Source organism: Myxocyprinus asiaticus, chromosome 21, assembly GCF_019703515.2.
Source record: "Myxocyprinus asiaticus isolate MX2 ecotype Aquarium Trade chromosome 21, UBuf_Myxa_2, whole genome shotgun sequence".
NCBI lineage: Eukaryota > Metazoa > Chordata > Actinopteri > Cypriniformes > Catostomidae > Myxocyprinus > Myxocyprinus asiaticus.
Genome location: NC_059364.1, coordinates 12,777,773 through 12,802,600, shown reverse-complemented (window position 1 = coordinate 12,802,600; position 24,828 = coordinate 12,777,773). Strand labels below are relative to the sequence as shown.

The following is a 24,828-nucleotide window of genomic DNA, read 5'->3' as shown; positions in this document are numbered from 1 at the left end:
AAGATGCACCATAATTAATGTGCATGTATATCACATCTGCACGCGTGGAGTCCGGATGATAACGCTTAAATACCACTAATGACCATATATGGTATTATTGTTTCAAGCAAGAGGTCAAAACATATCTCTTTTTGGACCATAGAAAGCATGAACACTATACAGTGCTGTCAAGGAATGAATAGTGATGCCCTTCAGCAGATAGCTGTTCACATAATATCATACACATTTTCAGGAGAATTTTACAGAGCATAATCTCAATTAATCCCTTTTTCTGTGCATATTTATCAAGAGATACCTTCTTTGAGGTTCAAGCCATGGGAACCGTAGTGTTTCTGTTATCCTGGTTGCATTCTCTCTCTTTGTACAAACTGTTAAATTTTCTTTTCACTGGTAAAAAGCTGTCACTTTAAAGTCAACATGAAATCAAAATTGACCCTACACAGTCTTATTGTGAAAAATTCATCAGTGCATGCTTTTTTAAAGAAAAACAATGTTTTTGTAACCTTTCATCAAAATTAAATGACTTTCCTTTTTGAATGTCACCAAGCCTTTTATTTCTCCACAGCGTTTCAAATGGCAGTAATAATGCCTTCGGAGGGCACTTAAAAGGTAGAACAGTCATGGTAGTCATGCTGTAATAGAATTTCCAATAAAAAATCACTTCTGAGTTACTGTTATTTTTGAGTCCTCTCACAGTGGATGGTAAAGTCATCGAAGGGAATAGGGCATAGGGATGATCACTTCTGAATGGAACACATGCTTCAGCCCCTCCCCTCCAACCACCTGTCATACACAGACAACATTTCATGATCCAATCAATTCTGATAAATAAAGTCCTGACCTTTATTTATTTTTTTCCGTCATTGAATATCCTGTTTCACTCCACATACACTCACCGACCACTTTATTAGGTACACCTGTACACCTACTTATTCATGCTGTTATCTAATCAGCCAATCATGTGGCAGCAGTGTAATGCATAAAATCATGCATATACGGGTCAGGAGCTTCAGTTAATGTTCACATAAACCCGTGGCATGATTGTTGGTGTCAGACAGGCTGGTTTGAGTATTCCTGAAACTGCTGATCTCCTGGGATTTTCACGCAAAACATCCAGTGAGCAGCAGTTCTGAGGACGGAAACACCTTTTTGATGAGACAGGTCAACAGAGAATGGCCAGACTGGTTGGAGCTGACAGAAAGGCTACGGTAACTCAGATAACCACTGTGTACAGGGCTGGATTGGTAATCTGGCATACAGGGCATTTTTCCGGTGGGCCGACACACTTTGGGGCCGATCAGGGGCGGACTGGCCATCGGGAGAACCGGGCGGGCCGGTGGGCTGGCCGCAAAATGGGCCGAATGGGCAACGATAAGCTGAAATGAGCTGCCGTGTTATGCAGAACGGGCCACAAAATGGCGCCGCGATATGCCGAAGGGGGTAGCGATATGCAGAAAAGGACAGCGAACAGCCCATCAAGGTTACAGAAAGGCACTTACAATGGAAGTGAATGGGGCCAATTTTTGGAGGGGTTAAAGGCAGAAATGTGAAGCTTATAATTGCTGTTCTATAGAGCTTTGGAACAGCTGTGGCTTTGGGGAGTCAGGGAAGAGGGCGGAAACAGATTTACCTCTTTTAAAGATGATAGAAGAGGTAACTGTGTTAATTTTCCATCATTGTGCATTAGAGACATCGTGTCGTCCCTGGTAGGTAAGATGGTTGAGGGTGGACAGACACGCTGATTCAGCTGATGGACCTTTCGCCTGCCACGCACCTGTCTCACCACAGGAGGAAACAGACAGCTGAGGTCTATATCTGCTGTTCCCTGGCTCTCGCTGCATCAGCCACTCCACCACTGCCGTGGGCACAGAGTCTGCCTGCTGTATTCCCACACGACAGGGAGATGACTGGCTCTCAGCTCACAATGGAGGTGATGGGGAGGATTCATTCTTCACTCCTCAGCTGATGTGTCCTTCACTGTAAATACACACAATCTCCTCCCCAACTGAACAGCTGGTGAATGTGTGTGTGTTAACAGGTCATTATGTGCATGTGTGTCTTTGGTCATTTGTTTTAGCTTCGTTATATGTGTAATAAATGATTTGGTCATGTGAAGGGCAGCCATAATTAGAAGAGGTTGGTACAGTGGGCTGATTAAATTAGGGCTGCTCACACACCACACTCACTCTTTCTCACTCACACACACACACACACACACATACACATACACACACACTCACGCCTTTCTTTGCTGGAGCTAAGCCTGATAATATCAGCATTAATGAGTGCGTTTATATGCACAATCTTACTCTGATTATGCATAATAAGCTGACAACGTGTAAGGTCATGTAAACATCTTAAAATGTGTACTTTTATCAAGTAAAGGTTATACATAAATTAAGCAACACCTGATCTGCACACTTAGATTTTTGTCTGTTACCTTGATTTTGCACAGCATGTAAGCACCATTAGCAGCGTTCTGGAGGCTTATTCAAAATGCATGTCTGTTTAAGTTTTGAGGATTTCAAAATCTCATATAAAACGCTTCTTGCATTGTTGGGTTTTTATAAATAGCTGATTCTATTTTAAATGTATTATTTATTTATTTGATCCCCTTTTCTCCCCAATATGGAATGCCCAATTCCCATTACTTAGTAGGTCCTCGTGGTGGCGCAGTTACTCACCTCAATCCAGGTGGTGGAGGACAAGTCTCAGTTGCCTCCGCTTCTAAAAGAGTCAATCTGTGCATCTTATCACGTGACTCGTTGTGCATGACACCGCGGAGACTCCCAGCATGTGGAGGCTCATGCTACTCTCCGCGATCCACGCACAACTTACCACGCACCCCATTGAGAGCGAGAACCACTAATCACGACCACGAGGAGGTTACCCCATGTGACTCTACCCTCCCTAGCAACCAGGCCAAATTGGTTGCTTAGGAGACCTGGCTGGAGTCACTCTGCACACCCTGGATTTGAACTTGTGACTCCAGGGGTGGTAGTCAGCGTCAATGCTCGCTGAGCTACCCAGGCCCCCCAGTAGCTGATTCTTGATAGTTACGAGCAATGTTGAGTAAGTTACTACAAATTACAGTAACACTTTCTATGAAGCCCATATTTATAATGCACTGTAAAGTCATTATAATTGCATTATAATGCTTTCGTAATGTCTCATAATAAGCCTTCTAATATGTTCTAACTTCTTATAGTTATAAAATGAATATCTTTTTATAAACATCCATAATTATTTATGAGAAGTTAGAACATATTTGAAGGTGTATTATGAGGCATTATAATGCATTTATAATTCCTTTACAATGCATATGTGATGAGGAGGAGGGCGTGGACGGGGCATGAGGATGCACGCCCAGCGCTGAGTTGCCTAATCAGTGGGAGGGAGATAAGGGAAGAGAGGCCAGAGAGAGAGAGAGACGCACACGGCCGCTCTGTGTGTGTGTCGTTATGTTTCAGTTTTATGTTGGTGTCTCATTAAAGTTTTGTTGATTGTTAATTCGGTTCCCGCATCCTCCTTTCCCAAACTGTTACAGCATAATAAATATGGACTTCATAGAAAGTGTTAATCTAATTGCTTCTCCACAACTGTAATCTGGTTACATTACTGATTACTTCATAGGTAATCACATGACTAATTACTCTACAGTTAAGCTACTTTCTAAAACACTTGTTCATTGACACCCCATTCGGCTGTCACAGAAACACAAACATATTGACACAGATGTTCATTTCAAAGGGATCATGACATTACTTTTTTTTACTATTTTAAAATATTCCTTATGGTTCGCCTTTTTTCATTTATTTATTTATTTATTTATTTATTACAAAAAAACAATCATATATTTGTAAAACATGATAATTTTCCACCCTCATTCTGCTCCTCTGTCAGAATCACTTGGTTTTGGTGCTGCTTCTCCTTCAAGACTTGACAGTACACGCCCACTGTTATGATTGGCGCTCTGCTCTTGACTGACCTGCTCTCTTCTTGCCATCTCAATGCTCACCGCTACTGGGCTGGGCTAAAGAAGTGATTAAAGGTAAAGTGGTTAAAGGATGATGTTTTGTTGTGGAGGTGGTCAGATGCAAATGTTTCCCACATCACAATGTGGAGGAAGTAGAGAACAAGTCTTTTTGGCAGCTTGTTTTCAACAAATGCTCTTTTTGCAGTGAGGAGGAAGTTTTGAGTTCTTAAACTTACAGTATGTTTTTATAGTACAATGACCTCTTATCCACCTTTTTCCTGAATGTGGAAGTATTCCACGGTTCGCCTGCTTTCAATTTCTGGTCTCCAGTGTTTTCACCTGCATCAGCATTTATTCTTAGCATGTAAAGTATTACATTTGTCGAAGTTGTCAAAAAGCATGCAAATCTAGAGCGCAGATACTTCACAGAGTTGAGATGACCATTTTTTTTTTTTTTTTTTTTTTAACAGTGCCTACCTGAGTTGATGACATGAAGCGATCGTCCGAGGTTAGTTACGTTGATATCATTAACTACTTTGAGTTGTTATGACAGCCAACAACTGCACAAGTTGAACGTGAATATCATTTTTACTCCAAATAACACTTACACTATATGGCCAGAAGTTTGTGGACACCGAATTTGGTTACTCCATTAAATCCAGTAAAGAAAAATCTTAATGTTTCTTTATGTAATGGCTTGGGCCTTGTGTGCTTCCAAATTTGTGGCAACTGTTTGAGGATAGCGCTTTTCTGTTTCAGCATGACAATGCCCCTGTGAACAAAGTGAGGTCCATAAAGAAATGATTTACTGTGTCTGGCGTGGAAGAAGCTGACTGGCCTGCACAAAGCCCAGACCTGAACCCCACTGATCACTTATGGGGTGAACTGGAACAGCAACTGTAAGTCAGGCCTCATCGACCAACATCAGGTCCTGACCTCACTAATAGCCTTGTGTCTGAATGAGAGCAAATCCCTGCAGCCATGTTACTACATACAGTATAGTAGAAAGCCTTCCCAAAAGAGTGGAAGCAAAGGGGGAAATTGATGCAGATGAAGGTTTTGAAATCAAATGTTCATCAAGCACATATGGTGTACACAAACTTTTGGCCATATAGTGTAAATGGTTGTTGTTCTCTGTCTGGATCGCATTGTTTCAGTTAGTATTACATTGCATCTTGAGACCAGAAACAGAAAACAGGCAGTTAGAATCATCAACGTGCTGTCCAGTGGTTACTCAGTAAAACTGTGGATATGTCAAAATATCAAGAAAAATTTAATTCCTCATGTCATCACCCCTTTAAATCATGTTTCAAATGTATTTGACATAAATAATATTATTTTAGAAATATGTGTAACCAAAGTAATGTACTTAAAAGTAATTAACTTACTAGAAAATCTGTTACTGTAATCTGATTACAATAAAAATGTTATGTGTTACACTGCTTTTTTATTTATTTAAAAGTAATAATCAGATTACACCCAAAACTGGTTATGAGCATGTTGTTGTAAATGTAAAAGCCAATGATTACAAATTACATGACTCATATCCTACAGGTCTGTATGTCAGTAAAAGTCCTTACAGATTTTCACTTGTAAACAGCAGATCTGAGATCATTTAATAACCCTGAACAGTGTGTCCACAAAAGAGAGCATAAATTCATGCCAGTGTTTAAAATAAGATTATTCTTAAAGGAATAGTTTACCCAAACATGAAAATTGTCATCTTTTACAGTACTCACCTTTGTGTTGTTCCAAATCCATCATGTTGTAACACAAGTTGAGATGTTAAACACAATGAAAGCCTCAGTCACCATACACTTTCATTGTATGGAGAAAATAAAATAAAATGCAATGAAAGTGATTTATGACTGAGGTGAAAATTTTGTCATCATTTACTGACCCCCATGTCATTCCAAACTCATGTGACTTTCTTTCTTCTGCGAAACACAAAAGGAAATAATTTAATGAATGTCCCGCTTAATTAAATAGAATGGCAGTACGTACTGACTAGTGGTCAACCGACATTATATCACAGAGACCGATAAATCCGCCGATATTTGGTATTTTTAAATTATCAGCATCGGCTGATACATTTTCCTGGCCAATTTTGGCCGATTAGTTTATGAAGCTGTGACGTCGTATGTATATTTAATTTACTATTACTGTATATTAAATTATGTGATGTATCGGCATTATATCGGCCTATTGGCCACCCTGCTCTCTGGATATCGGCTATTTAAAAAAAACATATTGGTTGACCTCTTAAATTGACTTGCTTAATAAAGTACCTAAAAGTGTCATAAAAGTAGTTCATGCAACTTGTACATCATATACCAAGTCTTCTGAAGGCATAAGATCACTTTGTATAATAAACAGATTGTCATATAAGGCATTTTTTACTCTCAAATTCTCCTTTTGTGTTCCTCAAAAGAAAGAAAGTTAAATGGATTTGGAACAACATGAGGGTGAGTAAATTATGACAGAATTTTCATTTTTGGGTGAACTGCTCCTTAAAAAAGTAAACAGGTAAAAAGTAAAAAACTTTCTTAAGAGTACAGTGACATCACAACATACCTGTTTATTTTTGCTGTAACATTACCACAATATTGTGTATCTGTGTAGTATTGTCAGAGAGTAAAGGGATGGATTAACACCTATGTGTGTGTATGCCCAACTGGCTTGTTAATGGCAGCATGTTTTTGTGTGCAAACATGATTGGCAGCTCTGTGTGTGTGTGTGTGTGTGTGTGTGTGTGTGTGTGTGTGTGTGTGAGTGAGTGCTGAAGTATGAATGAATCTGAGATTGTGTCCACGAGATAATGCATTCATGTGTGTTCTATGTAGTAGTTATGCCAGAGGGTGTGTATGTGTATGTATTTTCTGCCTGAACAGTCCTTCTGCTGCAGAGCATCAGGATATTTATAGAACACAGAATTATGATGAAGAAAAACAATATGCAACACATATATGGCAATACACATCCATAAAATGGAGTAACAGTCACTAATGGTGCAGTGTGAATTTAATTTTGTGGAACATAACAGTGTGTATGTGTGTGTGTGTGTGTGTGTGTGTGTGTGTGTGACAGAAGGCAGACTGATGTTATCATGCTGAAGGGTGGAAAAAACTTTTGGAGTTCCAGCGTGGAGGTATGTGTTTGTCACGTTAATTACATGATACGATTTTTAAAAGATAATTACAAGACTAAGAGTTCATGTGGGGGTGTGTACTTTGAGGGGGGAAAGGGGGCTTCTTTATTCGTTGTAGATTTCACAGTTGGGCCCCTTGTGTAACATACACACACCTTTCTCTCCTCTCTGCCATGTGATTTGCAAGCTCAGGAAATATGCGGTAAATGTTGAATTTCATTTTTTCTTTTCTAAGAGCTGTGATAAATAATTGATGCCATTTTCTTGCAGTTTGTGATAAAATATTGAAGCACACGTGTGAGGGAGTCCCAAACCACCACACTCACAAATACAAAATGCTTAAACATACACTCCATTGCAAACACACTGTATATCCCTGGCACATGACTCCCTGGAATAATTGATTCTAAATGGTCAGTCACACAATTTTGTGGTCATAAAGTTTTGTATATTGATTGCTAAGCAATTGACCCAGAAAGGCACCCTATTTCTTGTATAACTCCATAGTCTCTTTCTTCACACAAAATAAAGTAATTATACTCAAAATAACTCAAATCAGTATTTGATTCACAGTTATTTATTTATTTGGTAAGTAGTGGGATGTAATAAACAGAAAATATAGGCTACAGTCAGCAGGTCACTCCGCTTCAAGGTTTATTGTGCGAAATTGACCTATTATGCCAACATAATCATATTCTATCCACACACACATGATTTAGGGGTTTTCTCAAATCTATCTATCTAGACCTCTGAAATTACTTTCTGTAAAAATGGATTCTTTTATGTCACCATTGTAAAGGGCCACAAATCGCTGTCTGACCTTTGAACTTCAAGAGGCTTGTCACCAGTCCTTCATGGATTAGCCTAATTTTGAAGAACACATTGGAAGGAGGAGAGCCCTCAACAACATCTTGATACCTGTACCAGTTGCTTTCAGATCTCCTCTTTTGATTGCTGACACTCAATTAGCCTCCTAATGCAAGTCTTATAATAATTTATATGTTTATCAAACGTATTATACAGATACAAACAACAATCAACCGACCAACCAAGTGTTAACTAAGGTAGAACAGAGTGAAATATATTAGATGTATTATTAGTGTGCTATTACTTTTTTAAGAAACCAGACTTTAATGTAAAATGATAGACTAACCATTTTTTACCATTATTTTTATTTTTTTGCCAGAATGATTGATTTTTACCATAGTTTTTGTTTTACTGTGTTATTTATTACTATGAGTTCACCACAAATATCATGGTTGAAAATGGTTACTGTAGTAAAACCATGGAAATTGTTGTGGTTACTATGGTTTTACTACCAATACCATAGTTCAGCAGTGGTTATTATAGTAAAACCATGGTTATTCTTCGTAAGGGATGGATAAAGGTATTACGAAGGAACCCAAAGTAATTGTAAGGGAATGCAAATCTTATAGCAAGGGAATGCAAAAGTATTTCAGAAAATAAATTCCCTCCCTGTCCTCTAAGGGGCTCCATATATTAGTAGACTTCGCTTTCACCAGGGTGCTTTATTTCAGCTGTTTAAGTGTTTAGCTAATTGGCTAAAAAGTGTGAGCAGTTCCTTATATTGTTACTATATTGTTTGCTGTTTAAAGAGACTTGGGCAAGTATGATTTCTCAGGACACTCGTTTCAGTGATATCTGTCAGGTTATTATTTAAGTATTTGAAAATAATTTTAAATTGTGGTATTTTGCCTTGTTCAAAGACCATATCATGGCAAACACTTGGTTATTGTGCAAATTACAGAACAAACACCTCATAATACGACTAAATTAATAACACTAATTAATAATTAATGAAGGATAAATTAATAATAAATTGAACACATTCAACCCATAGTAATATGGCAGCTTTGGGAGAAACGTCAGTGGAATAAAAGCACTTCTTGTGATAAAGTCTCTTTATTCAGCCAATGCATTTCAAATGTTTATTGAAACATAGTAGAGGCTTTCCCTGTCAAATCCGTTGGATTTGAACTGGACACAGTAGTGGCTGTGAAGCCCCTGAGGATATCTGGACTCCTGAAGCCAGTTTTGTTGACGTGTCCCCCTCGGTCCTCCAGGGTCATTCCCACATGAGCAATTAAAGTGACAGAACACATGATGTGACAGTGCTTGAATTTCCAGGAGAGTGACGAGGGAGTGAGGGAGAGTCAGCAGGGGCTTGTTAAAATGTGCCTCGGAACAAAAGCTTCACATCACAAAGATGAGTCAGTGCTGGCGTTAACATTAACCTGAGAGCGGCAGTCTGTGCCCGTTTCCTGTTGGTAATACACGTACACTCCAGGACTGAATCAAGACAGTCTGCAGCTTCACAGTTGGACACAGTGTATCCTAGAGATCAAACCCTCTAAATCACACAGCCATGGGTGTAGCATTGATTAAAATAGTGGTTGGGGATATTTTATACACACACACACACACACACACACACAATGAGCAGCATTAGTGTTTCAGCATGGTGTGTAGCATTTCACAGATTTTTCTATGTAGGATGTGTGTGTTTGATGACGAACAGGTCACGTAGAAATTATCAACATTAACTAGCATTAACAGCACCTCAACCACACACATAAGCTATATTTTTAATAGCATACTGCCATACTACTCTTACTATTTCTGCAGTATATAGATAGATACAGCAGTAGTATGGCAGTATGCTATTCCAAACATAGCCAGTGAGCACACTCCACAATACACAAAGTGAAAGAACAGATTAATAAGGGTTCAATTTATTGGCACATTTAACAATTTTATTTCTTGTAAATCTCATTCATTTCTAAACATTATCTTATAATCTTAAAGGTATAGTTCTCCCAAAAATAAAAATTATCTCATCATTTCCTCACCCTCATGCCATCCCAGATGTATATGACTTTCTTTCTTTCTGCAGAACACAAAGATTTTAGAAAAAAATGTCAGCTCTGTAGGTCCTTATACAATGCAAGTGAATGGTGAACAAAACTTTGAAGCTACAAAAAGCATATAAAAGCTGCATAAAAGTAACACATAAGACTCCAGTGTTTTAATCCATGTCTTGTGAAGTGATCCAATCAGTTTTGAGTGAGAACAGACCAAACCAAAATATAACTCTTTTCACTATAAATCTTGACATCAGCAGTCTCCTGATGATCATGATTTTTAAGCTTGATTACACTTCCTATAGCACCATTTAGTGCTCTGTGCATGTGTCAGGCACTAGGAAGTGTAATCGAGCTTCAAATCATGATTGTGCCTAGAGACTGCAATGGTGAGATTTACAGTGAAGTGAGTTATATTTTGTTCTGTTCTCACCCAAAACCACTGGAGTCGTATGGATTACTTTTATATTGACTTTGTGATTTTTGGAGTTTCAAAATTTTGGTCACCATTCACTTGCATTATATGGACCTACAGCGCTGAGATATTCTTCTAAAAATCTTGTGTTCTGAGGAAGAAAGAATGTCTTACACATCTGGGATGGGATTAAGTCAAGTAAATGGTGAGAGAATTTTCATTTTTGGGTGCACTATTCTTTGAAGATGTTGCATAATTATTTGCACCACTAGCACCACCAAACAGAAGTCTTGCCCAAGACGTGCACAATTGGTTGAGCCAAAAGTTGGATCGCTCAGACAAACAGAGCAATGTTTTAATAGAGCTACAGAGGCACATTGTTTACACTTTTTGAGAAAGTCAACCTTCAAATGTCTTACTTACAGTTGTCTCTGCATATTAAGCCGGGATGGGAGAAAGTATTTTAACACAAATAAATTACACACTTCACCTTTAAATTATGATACAACAAACTCATTCAAGACATCTAAAATGATTAGAAAATATTTTAAGTTAAATAATTTTAAAGGTGTAGAACTGAATGTTTAAAATGTATATTTACAGCCACACATTAATAAAAAAGTTTATATTTCCAAGTCTCAAGAAAACAATAATAAGTGGCTTTCCACAACCGTGCAATCAGAAATAGAATCCAAACTGGAAGTATTTGGTCAAATATCATAACATATAATAGAGCTGATTTATTTTTCAGTCACGCTTACGCAGGAACACTTCACAGGTTTGATGAATGTCTTACACCTCTAAGCCAGCAGGGGGAGACCTTTTTTATAGTTCTATGTGCCTTTATTGAATCTAGCTCGCTGTTGCTCCTGGTACTCTTTGGAATTCTCCCAGCGCCACAGGGCCACGAATGTTCTTCCATCCCTCCAAATCCAGACCCTTCAGTTTCTGTAACAGCACAAGGAATTGCATTACATTATGCTCTCTTACCAGATGCCATTATAAAATGAAATGATTCATGTTAATGGAATAGTTCACTCAAAACTTTTTCCATTATTTACTCACCCCATGTAATTCCAAATCCGCATACTATTATTTTTTCGATATAACACAACAGGAGAATCATCTCACAGCTCTTTGCCATTCAACAACAGTTTATAGTGACCATGGCTTTCAAGCTAAAAAAAAAAAAAAAAAAAACATGCCATAAAAGTACATACAATTATTTTATATGACTCTTGCACTATAATTCTGTTTTGTTTTGTTTTTTTGTCATAAGATAGCTCTGTGTAAGCAAAAAATAAAAAATAAAAAAATGATATATATATATATATATATATATATTTATACTGGTGGCCAATGGAATAATGTACAGATTTTGCTCTTATGTAAAGAAATTGGTACTTTTATTCACCAAAGTGGCATTCATCTAATGTATAGTCAGGACATTAATAACATGAAAATTACTATTACAATCTGAAAAAAATTAAACTACTTCAAAGTGTTCTCATCAAAAAATCCTCCACGTGCAGCAATGACAGCTTTGCAGATCCTTGGCATTCTAGTTGTCAGTTTGTCCAGATACTCAGGTGACATTTCACCCCACGCTTCCTGTAGCACTTGCCATAGATGTGGCTGTCTTGTTGGGCACTTCTCACGCACCTCACAGTCTAACTGATCCCACAAAACCTCAATGTGGTTTAGATCCATAACACTCTTTTCCAATTATCTGTTGTCCAATGTCTGTTTCTTTGCCCACTCTAACCTTTTCTTTTTGTTTTTCTGTTTCAAAAGTGGCTTTTTCTTTGCAATTCTTCCCATAATGTCTGCACCCCGTGTCTTCCCTTTACTGTTGTACATGAAACTGGTGTTGAGCGGGTAGAATTCAATGAAGCTGTCAGCTGAGGACATGTGAGGCATCTATTTCTCAAACTAGAGACTCTGATGGACTTATCCTCGTTTAGTTGTACATCTGGCCTTCCACATCTCTTTCTGTCCTTGTTAGAGCCAGTTGTCCTTTGTCTTTGAAGACTGTAGTGTACACCTTTGTATGAAATCTTCAGTGTTTTTTTGGCAATTTGAAGCATTGCATAGCCTCCTCAAAACAATGATTGACTGATGAGTTTCTACAGAAAGCTGTTTCTTTTTTGCCATTTTTGACCTAATATTTACCTTAAGACATGCCAGTCTATTGCATACTGTGGCAACTTAAAAACAAACACAAAGACAATGTTAAGCTTAGTTTAATGAACCAAATAGCTTTCAACTAATATATATATATATACACACACACACACACACACACACACACACACACACACACACACATACATATATATTTTGTGTGTGTGTGTGTTGTTACTTTCTAAAAACCTTCCTTTCTGCATGCAACTCTCAAATCTCATTCTCCATTCCGCATATCAGACTGGTTTGTCACATTCCATTACAACACACTTACAATTCAAAGCTATTGCATGGCTTCAGAATGCATGGAAAATAGCTCATAAATTGTATGAACTACTTTAATCTTTTTTTTTTTTTTTTTTTTTTTTCTTTTTTTCTTATAGGAGTCTTTGTATGGATAAAAGCTGCTTAAAGATTCTTCAGAATTTCTCCTATTGTGTTTCACAGTCAAAATAACAACATATGGGTTTGGAACAACATTTTAATTTTGAATAAATTATGGGTAAACTATTCTTTTAATGGCAACTACAAGATCAGTCAGGTGAGAACACAACAATTGCAAAGTTAGGCTACAACAGCCAATAGTAAATCCATAGTAACAGCAAATTCATTAAACTTCTAATCATGTCACTGCAAAACTAATAAATGGCCTGGATGATACAGTACAAGTGCATACAGATGAGTCCCTAAAGTGTCATAACAACTAGATCAGGTCAGTTGTAGTGCAGGTGTCTAATAAATGTTAGGTAATTTAAGATCTAAAAGTCTAATTAAAATGACACATGACCCAGATGAATATGCACCATCTAATAAGCAGCTGTGTAGTGGCTTAATGCTTAAGTGTGTAATTTCTGTTACACTAGCATCAACTAGTGCAACAAAATTACGATTGTTTTCAAACAGGTTTCCTAAAAGGTCCCTCTGTCTCTGCTATTGTTGACCAAACAAAGTCCCGCCCCAAACTCATGCATTGATTGAGCCAATGTTGCTATGTCAGGCTGGTCATGATGCTCCAACAAACAAAGCAATATTCTGATAGCACCACAGAGCCACAGTGGTTACTATTTTAGGGGAATTTAATTGACGATATTTCTCATTTCTCTATATTTGGCTAAAATGAGATAAAGTATTTTGTATTATTATTATGTTTTTTTAATAAACTTCCCTGGTTCCACTAGAGGGCACTCTTCTATTAATTGTCTGGTACTGACAGATACAATTTAATGCACAATTATTTACTGCTGAAGCTCAGGCACTGTAACCCCTGATAATGGCTCTGGGGCTAAAAATAAAGCTTTTAAATATTTTCACCAGTGCAGTATAATGACAACCTGATAGTGTCTTTTTTTTGCAGTGCTGTGGATGGATTCAGCCACCTACAGACAGATTAACTAAGGGCCATCAATTGTACTTAGCTGGGACTAAACAGATAAACAGACACTTTCATTTAAAAAAATGTGGAGAACTCAATAGATTGAATGTAGCAAGCCAGATCTCTAACCATCAGGCTTTCACAGCCTCACTACTGAGTAAACACAGGTGGACAGATGGCTAATCTCCCATCTATACATTACTCTCTCTCATTACCTCATACTCTTCTTCAAGGATGACAGACTGTTTTTGAGAATTCACTTTGGCAGGGTCCATCTTGAACACGCACAACAAAAACATAAGGTGATAAATAGGAGAGAAGATTTGTGAGAGAGGGATTCAATTGTTTGCTCAAGAGTACAGTACAATAGAGAGATTATGTTTCAGAAAATTCAAACCATCCACCTCCATATTCTATCTGAGGCCTTCATTTTATGTCTTACTCAACCGCTTGACAATTAATGCTTCTCCAGCAGTAAAAGAGAGACAGGTGCAGAAGTTCATCATGCTTGCAGGGAATCAGCTGTTATTATGGATAATGGACTCTATCATAGTTTTAAAGATACAAAGCAAGTCTGTGAACTTGCCTTATTTCTTATCTTCTGTGCATCATATCCAAACTGTGTGAATTCTCTCAATCCAAACGACCCTCCCATGATCAGCAGCTTCAGACAAACATTATACAACTTACATTACAGAACATTAACACTTATCAAATATAACACTAACATTATGCAAATAACATTGTCTCATTATGCATGCTCCAAAGTTTTACATGTGGTTAAAGAAACCTTAAACATTGCGATTCGCAAAGAATGGAAAACTCACACACACACACAACAAAACATCTTTGTCAAATTCTGTAACTCAGTGCTGCTGAATTACCCTAGATTGTAACAGACTAACATTCTTATATAAGAATTAGCTATAGTATTTATTCAATTATTCATATACTGGGAGTGTGACTTAGTTTTAAATTATTTTATTTACTTGTTGTTCCCTCATTATGCACAAGTGGCTTGATATGCACAATGCATTCTTGTTTTTACTTATAAACAAATTAATTGTTCTATTGCTTTTATTTCTGGCCGTCGAAGTATATGTTAAGACCTTAAACTAAAGAAAGAAAGAAAGAAAGAAAGAAAGAAAGAAAGAAAGACATTCATCATATGACATAACGCTAAACAAGCTGACATTACACACTTTTTACATATTCAGATTACCTCTCTACGTAGAAGCATATCTATATAACGGGCAGCAATTTGTATTTAAAGCAGAACTACTAAAGCACACATTTCAACATAAACACAAACATTAACACTACATCAGTTAATTTTGACAGCTGATTTAAGACACACCACATAGATTTTAAAGCACTCCCCAGCATCGAAATGCCATATCTCATTGTCCCTTGTTTTTTTAATAATTATTTATTTATTTATTTATTTATTTTTTTGCAGTTTGCGAACCTGATTTCACATGTTTAGATCATGAACAGCATCCTACAATTTCATATTAAATAGAAAAAGGTCCGTAAGTTAGAATTCAACATGACTCGTCTGGGCGCCGCCATGTAAACCACAGTAGATCTATTTCACAGACTGTGTTGACGCGTTTCCGCCTTATTTATCAGCGTAAATCTCGCAAATTTTTTTATATTATATATATATATATATATATATATATATATATATATATATATATATATATATATATAGTGTATATTTATAACATTATGCTACAATTACAGCTGCTGAGAGAGTAACAGTAAATTTGGCATCTTCTCCCATTTTAATCCACCGCTCTCAAAACAAATTTTTTCCTTCTTCTGGAAAGTCATTCAAACTTAATGAGTATTTTTTTATTTTATTTTTTTATTTTGGTCTTGGAGCAAATGGGTAAGTGAAAATAATATTTGCTGTGATCCCCCATTCACCGCTGTCGAAGTTTACTCTGCAAACGTTTACTTCCGCGTTCCAAAACCCCGAGTGTGAAAAAGGACGGCGACGTGCAATATCTATTTCTTCCGTGTAAAACAAATAAGTGTAACTGGTTCCACCATAATATCATTACATAAGATGATCAGTCCAATAATAAGAGATATATTAATTACTGTGAGCGATGTTTCAAAACTTAGTGTGCTGCCTCGCTGTCTCCTGCCTACATAGGCAGTTGTTTTCAATGGCAGCATCCTTACTGAAATGACCCCTTTAAGAGACCGATTTGGAACGCTCTATATAGCGACAGCTCCGCGCCTCATTTAAATAGCGCTAGTCAAGCGTTTCAAAACAGATGACGCCAGATGAATGACAGGAAACTCTAATGAGCATACTCACAGTACACACACATTTTTGGTAAAATTGTCATATTTTATATATACACATTTAATGATACTTTTCAGCATTGAATGGATTATAAGTATATTTATAATGGAAATTTCTCTCACTTCGACCGCCAGCTTGGATTTATTTCTCCGCTGAGCTCATCATGGTGCATTACGGGGTCGCCTATGCGGGGAAGGATACATATGATGCTTCCTTAGAATTTGGCTAAAACCAGATATCTTATGAGGCAGCATAATTAAGATACCTACCTTTTGGAACAGCCTTCGGAAGCTCGCCTATGATGCCTTAAAATGCTACCTCCAATAGAAGCACACTAGGTTTTGGAACATACCTGATGTCTTCAGCCCAGCTGAAATTCTCAGTTTTAGTTCAGTTTTAATAACAAAATATTGCAACATAAATTTTAATTTGTGTATTTATTTTCATTTTAAAGTTGAAGTATGTAACTTTCTCCTATCTGTGCTTAATATGCAGAGACAAGCCATTAATAGGTGAATTTTCTGTTTCTGTGGCGCTATGAAAATTGCTCTGTTTGTTATGAGCAACGCGCTTAGACCCGCCCCAACAACGTTCCCCAACCAATGGTGTGTGTTGAGGGCGGGACTATCACTTTGTTTGACCAACGCCAGATGGGGGGCGTGTTCAGAAAGCTGTTTTGAAAACGAAGTTTATTTTTGCAATTCCGTTTGGTGTAAATTACATACTTCAGCTTTAATTATATTGTTATACACCAGATCATTCATATTATATGAAAAAAAAAAAAAAAAAAATCAAATATTTTCTTTGAATTGTAAATGACAATTATGAAAATATCAATTGCTTTTTTTCAACTTTTCCCTTTTTTGCATAAAGTAAATTATTTTAATGATTAATAAAGTTCTTCTAATCGAACACATCACTTAGAATAGTAACATTTAATCCAAGGTTAAGTTATGTTAAGCCAAGCAATTAAAAACAAATACACACAACTGTGATTTTTTTCTTTATTTAAATTTTCATAACTTTTTAAGGTTTTTTTAATCAGGTGAAGAAAAATACCTTTTTTGTTCTGTATAATAAAATATCTTAACTTTATTCCTTTATGAAGAGGGGAAAAAATACAACAAACCAAAAAAATTGGAGTAAAAATACAGAAAACATTCCTCCCGGGGGGAGTTTTACAATATTGCGCTTGGAAGCAGAAAGATGATAATCTGTTCATGATGTCTGACTCTCCATCGCGAGAAGTTCAAAAACTACAAGCATTTATTTAAAAAAAGTTAAACAATTGGAACCACATGGTCATGCAGTTTCACACGGGTGACAAGTGTGACATGATGCTCTTAAACTGCATTTCTGAAATTCAAGCAAAGACAGGGGTGAGAGATTTCCCCTCTCTGAATCGACAATCTTGAAGATAGTCTAAACAGACTTCATGAAAATGGCTGGAGAAAGAGCAGGAAGTTGTATATGACACACAGAATGGGCCTGGGCTAACAGGAGGATACAAAAATGATGAATGTCATTGAGTGTTGCTGAAGGAAGCTGCTCTGATTGGCTGATCTGGGACCAGTCCTGCTGCTCTGCTTGTTGGTGCTAGAACAGCACTGAAGAACAATTTGTACTCTCATAGTGTGCAAGCAATGTGTGTGTGTATGAATATGAGCATTTGTGTGTGTTTATATCAGAAGGCAGGTTTAGCACCCCACATTCAGGAGTTATGGTTCAAAGGTCACTCTCACCGTACAGGGCGGTGGAGAAGGACATATAGTCGAGAGCTCCCGGGACAGCGCCAGGTCCAGTGTAAGGCGTCATACGGGCGATGCAATATTCGGCCTGATCAGGGGGGAGCTCACGTCTCAACTCATCTGCCAGGATATAGTTCTATGCATAGAAAGAGTTCAAATTCAGATTTTTATAGAAAGTTACTATTAATATATTTTTTTATAATCTTAAAGGTACAGTTCACCCAAAAATTATGTCATCATTTACTCACATTCATGTTATTCCAAACATGTATGACTTACAGGAAACACAAAAGGAGATGTTAGGCAGTATGTTAGTCTCAGTCACCAATCACATTCATTGCATCTTTTTCCCACACAATGAAAGTAAATGGCTGTCATTCTGCCTAACATCTCCTTCATGTGTTATTTGGAAGAAAGAAAGTCATACAGGTTTGGAACAACATGAGGATGAGTAAATTATGACAGATTTTTTTCTATCCCTTTTAATCTAGACATTTTTAATATAAAACACATCTTTGTTACTCATTCAAAAATGATAAAGGAAAATGACTCTGGATGTTTTAAATGTGTTGTACCTTGTCTCCAGCAAGAACTTTAAATGATGCCATGACCTGATCAGCAGTGTCTGTGTCGGCTGTCTCACGAGACATAAAGTCAATGAAAGCCTGGAATGTGACCACTCCTAATCTGTTAGGATCCACAATGCTCATGATGCGAGCAAACTCCGCCTCTCCCTACAGAATAGTGAAATGGGTCTCAGAAATTGCCAATTTGCCATACTTTGCTTTACCAGATTATAATCCATGAAAAGTGTAACTGTTTTTCAGATTATAATACATGGAAATTATAACTTTCTGCTTTCATAGATTACAGTCTATGGAGAATATAACTCAATTTAACCAGGGTTGCATAAACATTGCCATTAACTTAAGAATTCGTCAAATAATTAGTCTGACTAGCAACAGATGCCATAGAAAGCCTGTTGCATAAAACAAGCTCACAGTTGTCTTTAGTAAGACAGTCTAATTGGCATTGCATTGTGGGAAAAGTAAGACACTGAACATCTTAAATAAAATGGCCGACAGTGGGCACTCACAACAGTTATCCTTTGCTGGAAAATATTTGCCTATTAGAAGAATGCAATGCTTCAAAATCTATTGTAATTAACAAATTTGGTGATTTTAACATAAAAAACAAACAAACAAAAAAAACAAAAATAAACGTAAGGAATTTTGTTTTCATTGTAGAAGTCAAATCTTCTACAAAGTCTCAACTCAAGACCTTTTAGCCCTCAACTGAAGCCCCCACAAGCTCAGCTGACAGTTATTTTAAATGGCAACATGGAATGTAAACGAAAGTTAGTCTATGGGTCTGCAGTCTTACATTTTTGTCTTAAATTAGAACGATCTAAGTTTTTATGCAACTGACTGAAAAAGTTAAGACCAAAATTTTAGACAAACTAACTTGTAAGACTAGTCTAAAAAAGTTTTATGCAACCAGCTCCAGATTACAATGTATGGAGATTGTACAGTAACTCCCTACTATCCCAGGTTATACCCCATGTATGTTCAAACTCTGTGCTTTACCAGATTATACCCCATGTAGATTAAAACTATTTACTCTACCAGATTATACCCCATGTAGATTTAGATTATCTGATTTACCAGATTATACCCCATGTAGATTAAGATTCTCTGCTTTAACAGATTATACACCAGATTAAATCTCTTTAATTCATCAGATTATGCCCCATGTAGATTAAGATTTTCTGCTTTACCAGATTATACCCCATGTAGATTAATATTCTGCTTTACCAGATTATACCCCATGTAGATTAATATTCTGTTTTACCAGATTATACCCCATGTAGATTACAACTCTCATCTTCAGATTATAGCCCATGTAGATTAAGATTCTCTGCTTTACCAGATTATACCCGATGTAGATTAAAACTATTTACCAGATTATACCCCATGTAAATTAAGATTCTCTGCTTTACCAGATTATACCCCATACAGATTAAAACTCTACTCATTACCAGGTTATACCCATGTAGATTCAAACTCTTTACTTTATCAGATTATACGCCATGTAGATTAAGGTTCTCTGCTTTACCAGATTATACCCCGTATAGATTAAAACTCTACTCTTTACCAGGTTATACCCATGTAGATTCAAACTCTGTGCTTTCCCAGATTATACCCCTTGTAGATTCAAACTCTTTACTTTATCAGATTTTACCCCATGTAGATTAAGGTTCTCTGCTTTACCAGATTATACCCCATGTAGATTAATATTCTCTGCTTTACCAGATTATATCCCATATAGATTAAAACTCTAATCTTTACCAGGTTATACCCCATGTAGACTCAAACTCTATACTTCACCAGATTATAACCCATGTAGATTAAAACAGTTCTTTACCAGATTATACCCCATGTAGATTAATATTCTCTGCTTTACCAGATTATACCATGTAGATTAAAACCCTATACTTTACTAGGTTATACTCAATGTAGATTAAAGCTGTCCTTTACCAGATTATAACCCATGTAGATTGAAACAGTACTTTACAATATTATACCCCATTTAAATTAAAACTCTATACTTTACCAGATCATACCTCATGTAGATTAAAACTCTATACTTTACCAGATTATACCTCCTTTAGATTAAAATTCTCTACTTTACCAGATTATACCTCATTTAGATTAAAACTATCCAGATTATACCCCATATACAATAGATAAAAACTCTGTCCTTTACCAGATTATACTCCATGTAGATTAAAACTCTATACTTTACCAGATTATACCTCATGTAGATTATTACCGGCTGCTTTACCAGATTATAATCCTTGAATTATTTAGCTCTCTGGTTTACTAGATAATAATTCACGGCCAGTACAACTCGCCGTTTTACCAGTTCATGACCCATGGAGATTTTAACTCTCTGTTTTACCATATTATAACCCATGGAGATGAGGCAGGCTCGGAAATCCTCTGCATCCATCATGCCTGTTCTCTTCTATAGGAAGCCACGAGGGACACACAGAACCAGGAAGTAGTAGAAAAAAATGTGGAAGGCATATAGAGGAGGTATAGGCAGTCATTTTAGAGTAAAATGTTTGGAAAGTGGAAAGAATGAAAGAAAGAGAGGAAAAGAAATAGAGATAACACATGGGAAAAAAAGTAGAAAGAGTGGGGGGAAAAAAAGAGTGTGGTTAATGACAACACTCCCTGGCTGGTGTTGGTGTGTGTGTGTGTACCTGTGCGTCGTAGCCCAGACTGATAAGGCAGGCTTTGAACTCTTCAGCGCCCAGCTTGCCCGAGTGGTCCTGAGCGTTGATACGTGGGCAGGGTCAAAGTTCAGCAGCATGGACATGCAGCACACGCATGGGGGGGGATTGGTGGGGGAATGTCATGCAGACGTGTGGAGGGGTAGAAGAGGGTGTTGATCCATGCAGAAAAGAAGAGAACAGTGCACAAATGTTAGGACAAATTGTGCAGTATTGTGCTGTGACTGGGGGTGAGGGGGAGAGTGACTATGAGAATAGATCTGACATGTGCTGTTCAAAACTGGGCTGTGCAGTGCTGTATTACAGGGCTCTTTAAATCTGCTGTGTTGTTTTAACAATGTTAAGGTGTTGTGCTTCAGTGTCTTGTGTGATACTGTGTGGGCTTTTAGTGCAATATAAGGTTTTAGCATGGCAGCCTGGAATCTGGGGCTTGTGTGGGAGAAATATCACATAAACATTCCGCTCACATAAGGTCAATTAAACAAACCCATCACTATGAAAGTAAAAACTCAGAAACTTAAAAACTGCAGACTAGGAATGTGTATAATGTTCATTTTGAATGCTTGAGTAACCCAGCTGTGGGTTGTAGGATGATGGAGTGAGTTGTGTCTTTGCTATTTTCTAATTGTTGGTCAATGTACAGTACATATGCATCAGAAAATCTTTGCACTTTAGGGCTGAAATGATTAGTCGACGTTATCAACAACGTCGACAATAAAAAATTGTCGACAAACATTTTTGTTGTCGAATAGTCGTTTGATCTCATTTAACATAACATGAGATCATATGAAACTCTAATGATGGTGTGCGAGAGCAGCACAGCAGTTTGCGCCTGACTGAGGAGAGTAAGAAAACAGCTCACAGTCCAGATGCACTCTGGAAATTATACAAAAATACCAAATAAGTAAATACAGAAGCACACTCATTATGGAATAAGTGGAGCCAGAGCTGCCGCTCCTCTGAAGCGAAACTTGCGTGTCGAGCGTCTTTATAGGAAACACCCCGGCATTACATCTTTAATGTAGTTATATTTAATGAGTAATAGCTTTATTAAAGTTCAAATAATAAGGAAGCAGGTAATGTAAATAACTACAAACTCCGAAACTGGCATTTCTCTGTGCGGTCTGCGCCTCTTCTATGAGTTGCATGAAGTGTCCCGATCGAAGGGGGAGAGACTGAAACTACACCATCCCTCGAGCGTGCGCACTTGCTGCAGCTAGATTATAACGTGATGGCTCGTAACTTATTGAATCATAATATATGTGTCACTGTGCATTTCTTATTGTGAAGAAAATTGGCAATACGCACTTTATTTTTATTTATTTATTTATTTCCCCCTTTTTCTCCCAATCTGGAATGCACAGTTCCCAATGTGCTTTTTTTAAGTCCTCGTGGTCACGTAGTGATTCACCTCAGTCCGGGTGGCGGAGGACGAATCCCAGTTGCCTCCGTGTCTGAGATCATCAACCCGCGCATCTTATCACGTGGCTTGTTGAGCACGTTGCCACAGAGACATAGCGCATGTGGAGGCTTCACGCCATCCACCATGGCAACCACGCTCAATTCACCACGCGCCCCACCGAGAACGAACCACATTATAGCGATCATGAGGAGGTTACCCCATGTGACTCTACCCTCCCTAGCAACCGGGACAATTTGGTTGCTTAGGAGACCTGGCTAATATGCAGCTTTATTAATAAGAGAGAGTTTGTTTTTTTGTGAGTTAAAGATGGATTGAAGTGAACAAAAAGGTGAGAGAGGGTAGTCTTCGCCCTATTATACACTGCAACAAAATACGTTTTTTATTTGTTTTTGTTTTGGCTTGTTTTCCAATATAAATATCTAAAACTCCTTTAAAACAACTTACATTTACTTTAGCAGCTATACTGCCTAAGAAAAAATTGTTATCTGAGAATGATGAACATAATATTAAAAATACAAATATGGGGGCCTGGGTAGCTCAGCGAGTATCGACACTGATTACCACCCCTGGAGTCACGAGTTCGAATCCAGGGCATGCAGAGTGACTCCAGCCAGGTCTCCTAAGCAACCAAATTGGCCCAGTTGCTAGGGAGGGTACAGTCACATGGGGTAACCTCCTCATGGTCACTATAATGTGGTTCTCACTCTCGGTGGGGCACGTGGTGAGTTGTGCGTGAAGCCTCTACACGCGCTATGTCTCGTGGTAACGCGCTCAACAAGCCACGTGATAAGATGTGCGGATTGACGGTCTCAGACGCGGAGGCAACTGAGATTCGTCCACCGCCACCCAGATTGAGGTGATTCACTACGCCACCACGAGGACTTAGAGTGCATAGGGAATTGGGCATTTCAAATTGGGGAGAAAAAATAAATAATTATACAAATATTTTAAAATATCTAAAAATCCTTTAAAAAATTACACATTCACCTGAGAAGCAGCATATAAGATATTTAGACTTGCTTTTAGAGAATAGATCTTGAATATAAGTATATTTTGTCTTTACTGCACTCGCAGAAGTATAACCAAGTGAAAAAATACACTTGTATACAAAATACACTTATATTTACGAAACAATCTCTTAAAGGAATAGTTCACCCAAAAATGAAATTTGCTGATAATTTACTCACCCTCAGACCATCCAAGATGTATCTGAGTTTCTTTCTTCATCAAAACAGAATTTAAGATTTTTAGGATTTCATTTCAGGCCTCCTCATTTAAAGAAAATGTTTTTTGACAGTCCAAAATGCATATTTAGGGTGCATCAAAATAATCCACACAACTCTAGTCGACAAATAAAGTTCTTCTGAACCCAAACGATTGATTATTTTTAGAAACAAAACAATACTTATATAATTTCTAACTACAAGTGTTCACTTCCGTACATCTCTGAGATGCGCGCTCATGCGTCACGTGGAGGAGGCAGGAAGCGCGTCATTGTTTACAAGAGAAACTTGCACAGACCACAGACCAAGCGCCGTTCACAAACCAAAACAGTCTAAAACAATTTCAAACACAGAAGAACTTTATTTGTCGACTGGAGTCGTGTGGATTATTTTGATGCACCCTAAATATGCATTTGCATTGTTTAAAGTTTTGATGAAGAAAGAAACTCTGATACATCTTGGATGGCCTGAGAGTAAATTATCAGCAAATTTTCATTTTTGGGTGAACTATTCCTTTAAAGCAAGTCTAAATATCTAATATGTTGCTTCTCAAGTAAATGTATCTTGTTTAAGGTTTTTCAGACAATTATAAATGGAAAACAAGACAAAAACACCTTTTTGCAGTTAATTTTTTACTGAATTAAACTTAAAAGTATTTTTTCCCTTTAATTCAGTGAATGTTATTTAGAGGTATTTTTACCTCTATTTTGTCCTCTTTATTGTTAGTGAGCATGTTTAATACAACCTTTCAAGTCGAGGCACAAGCTGAATAGTCGGTTAAGAGCTAATGATTAATCGTTGCAATAATCGCTCGAATAGTCGAATAATCGTTCTAA

At 37.3% G+C, this 24,828-nt stretch overlaps 1 protein-coding gene and 1 long non-coding RNA gene across 5 annotated transcripts in view; both read right to left on the bottom strand.

Annotated features, from left to right (window-relative positions):
- Window positions 1-10,605: 10,605 nt before the first annotated feature.
- LOC127411677 (uncharacterized) lies at window positions 10,606-16,819 on the bottom strand. The gene is made up of 4 exons (XR_007892327.1): window positions 16,570-16,819; window positions 16,423-16,483; window positions 11,487-14,641; window positions 10,606-11,369 (listed from the first exon to the last, which is right to left on the bottom strand). It is a non-coding gene; the product is annotated as an uncharacterized LOC127411677 (long non-coding RNA).
- Window positions 16,820-17,290: 471 nt separating this feature from the next.
- LOC127411638 (alpha-actinin-1-like) overlaps window positions 17,291-24,828 on the bottom strand; it is a 39,601-nt gene continuing 32,063 nt past the window's right edge. For 2 of the 4 annotated variants that reach the window (XM_051647341.1, XM_051647343.1), the window contains exons 19-21: window positions 21,317-21,385; window positions 18,624-18,782; window positions 17,291-18,184 (exon numbers count right to left, since the gene is read on the bottom strand). In XM_051647341.1, the coding sequence (XP_051503301.1) occupies window positions 18,026-18,184; window positions 18,624-18,782; window positions 21,317-21,385 (387 nt within the window). In that variant the 3' untranslated portion in view covers window positions 17,291-18,025. Of the gene's footprint in view, window positions 18,185-18,623; window positions 18,783-21,009; window positions 21,076-21,316; window positions 21,386-24,828 lie in introns of all 4 variants that reach the window. The other 2 variants (XM_051647344.1, XM_051647342.1) reach the window with 2 other exon arrangements.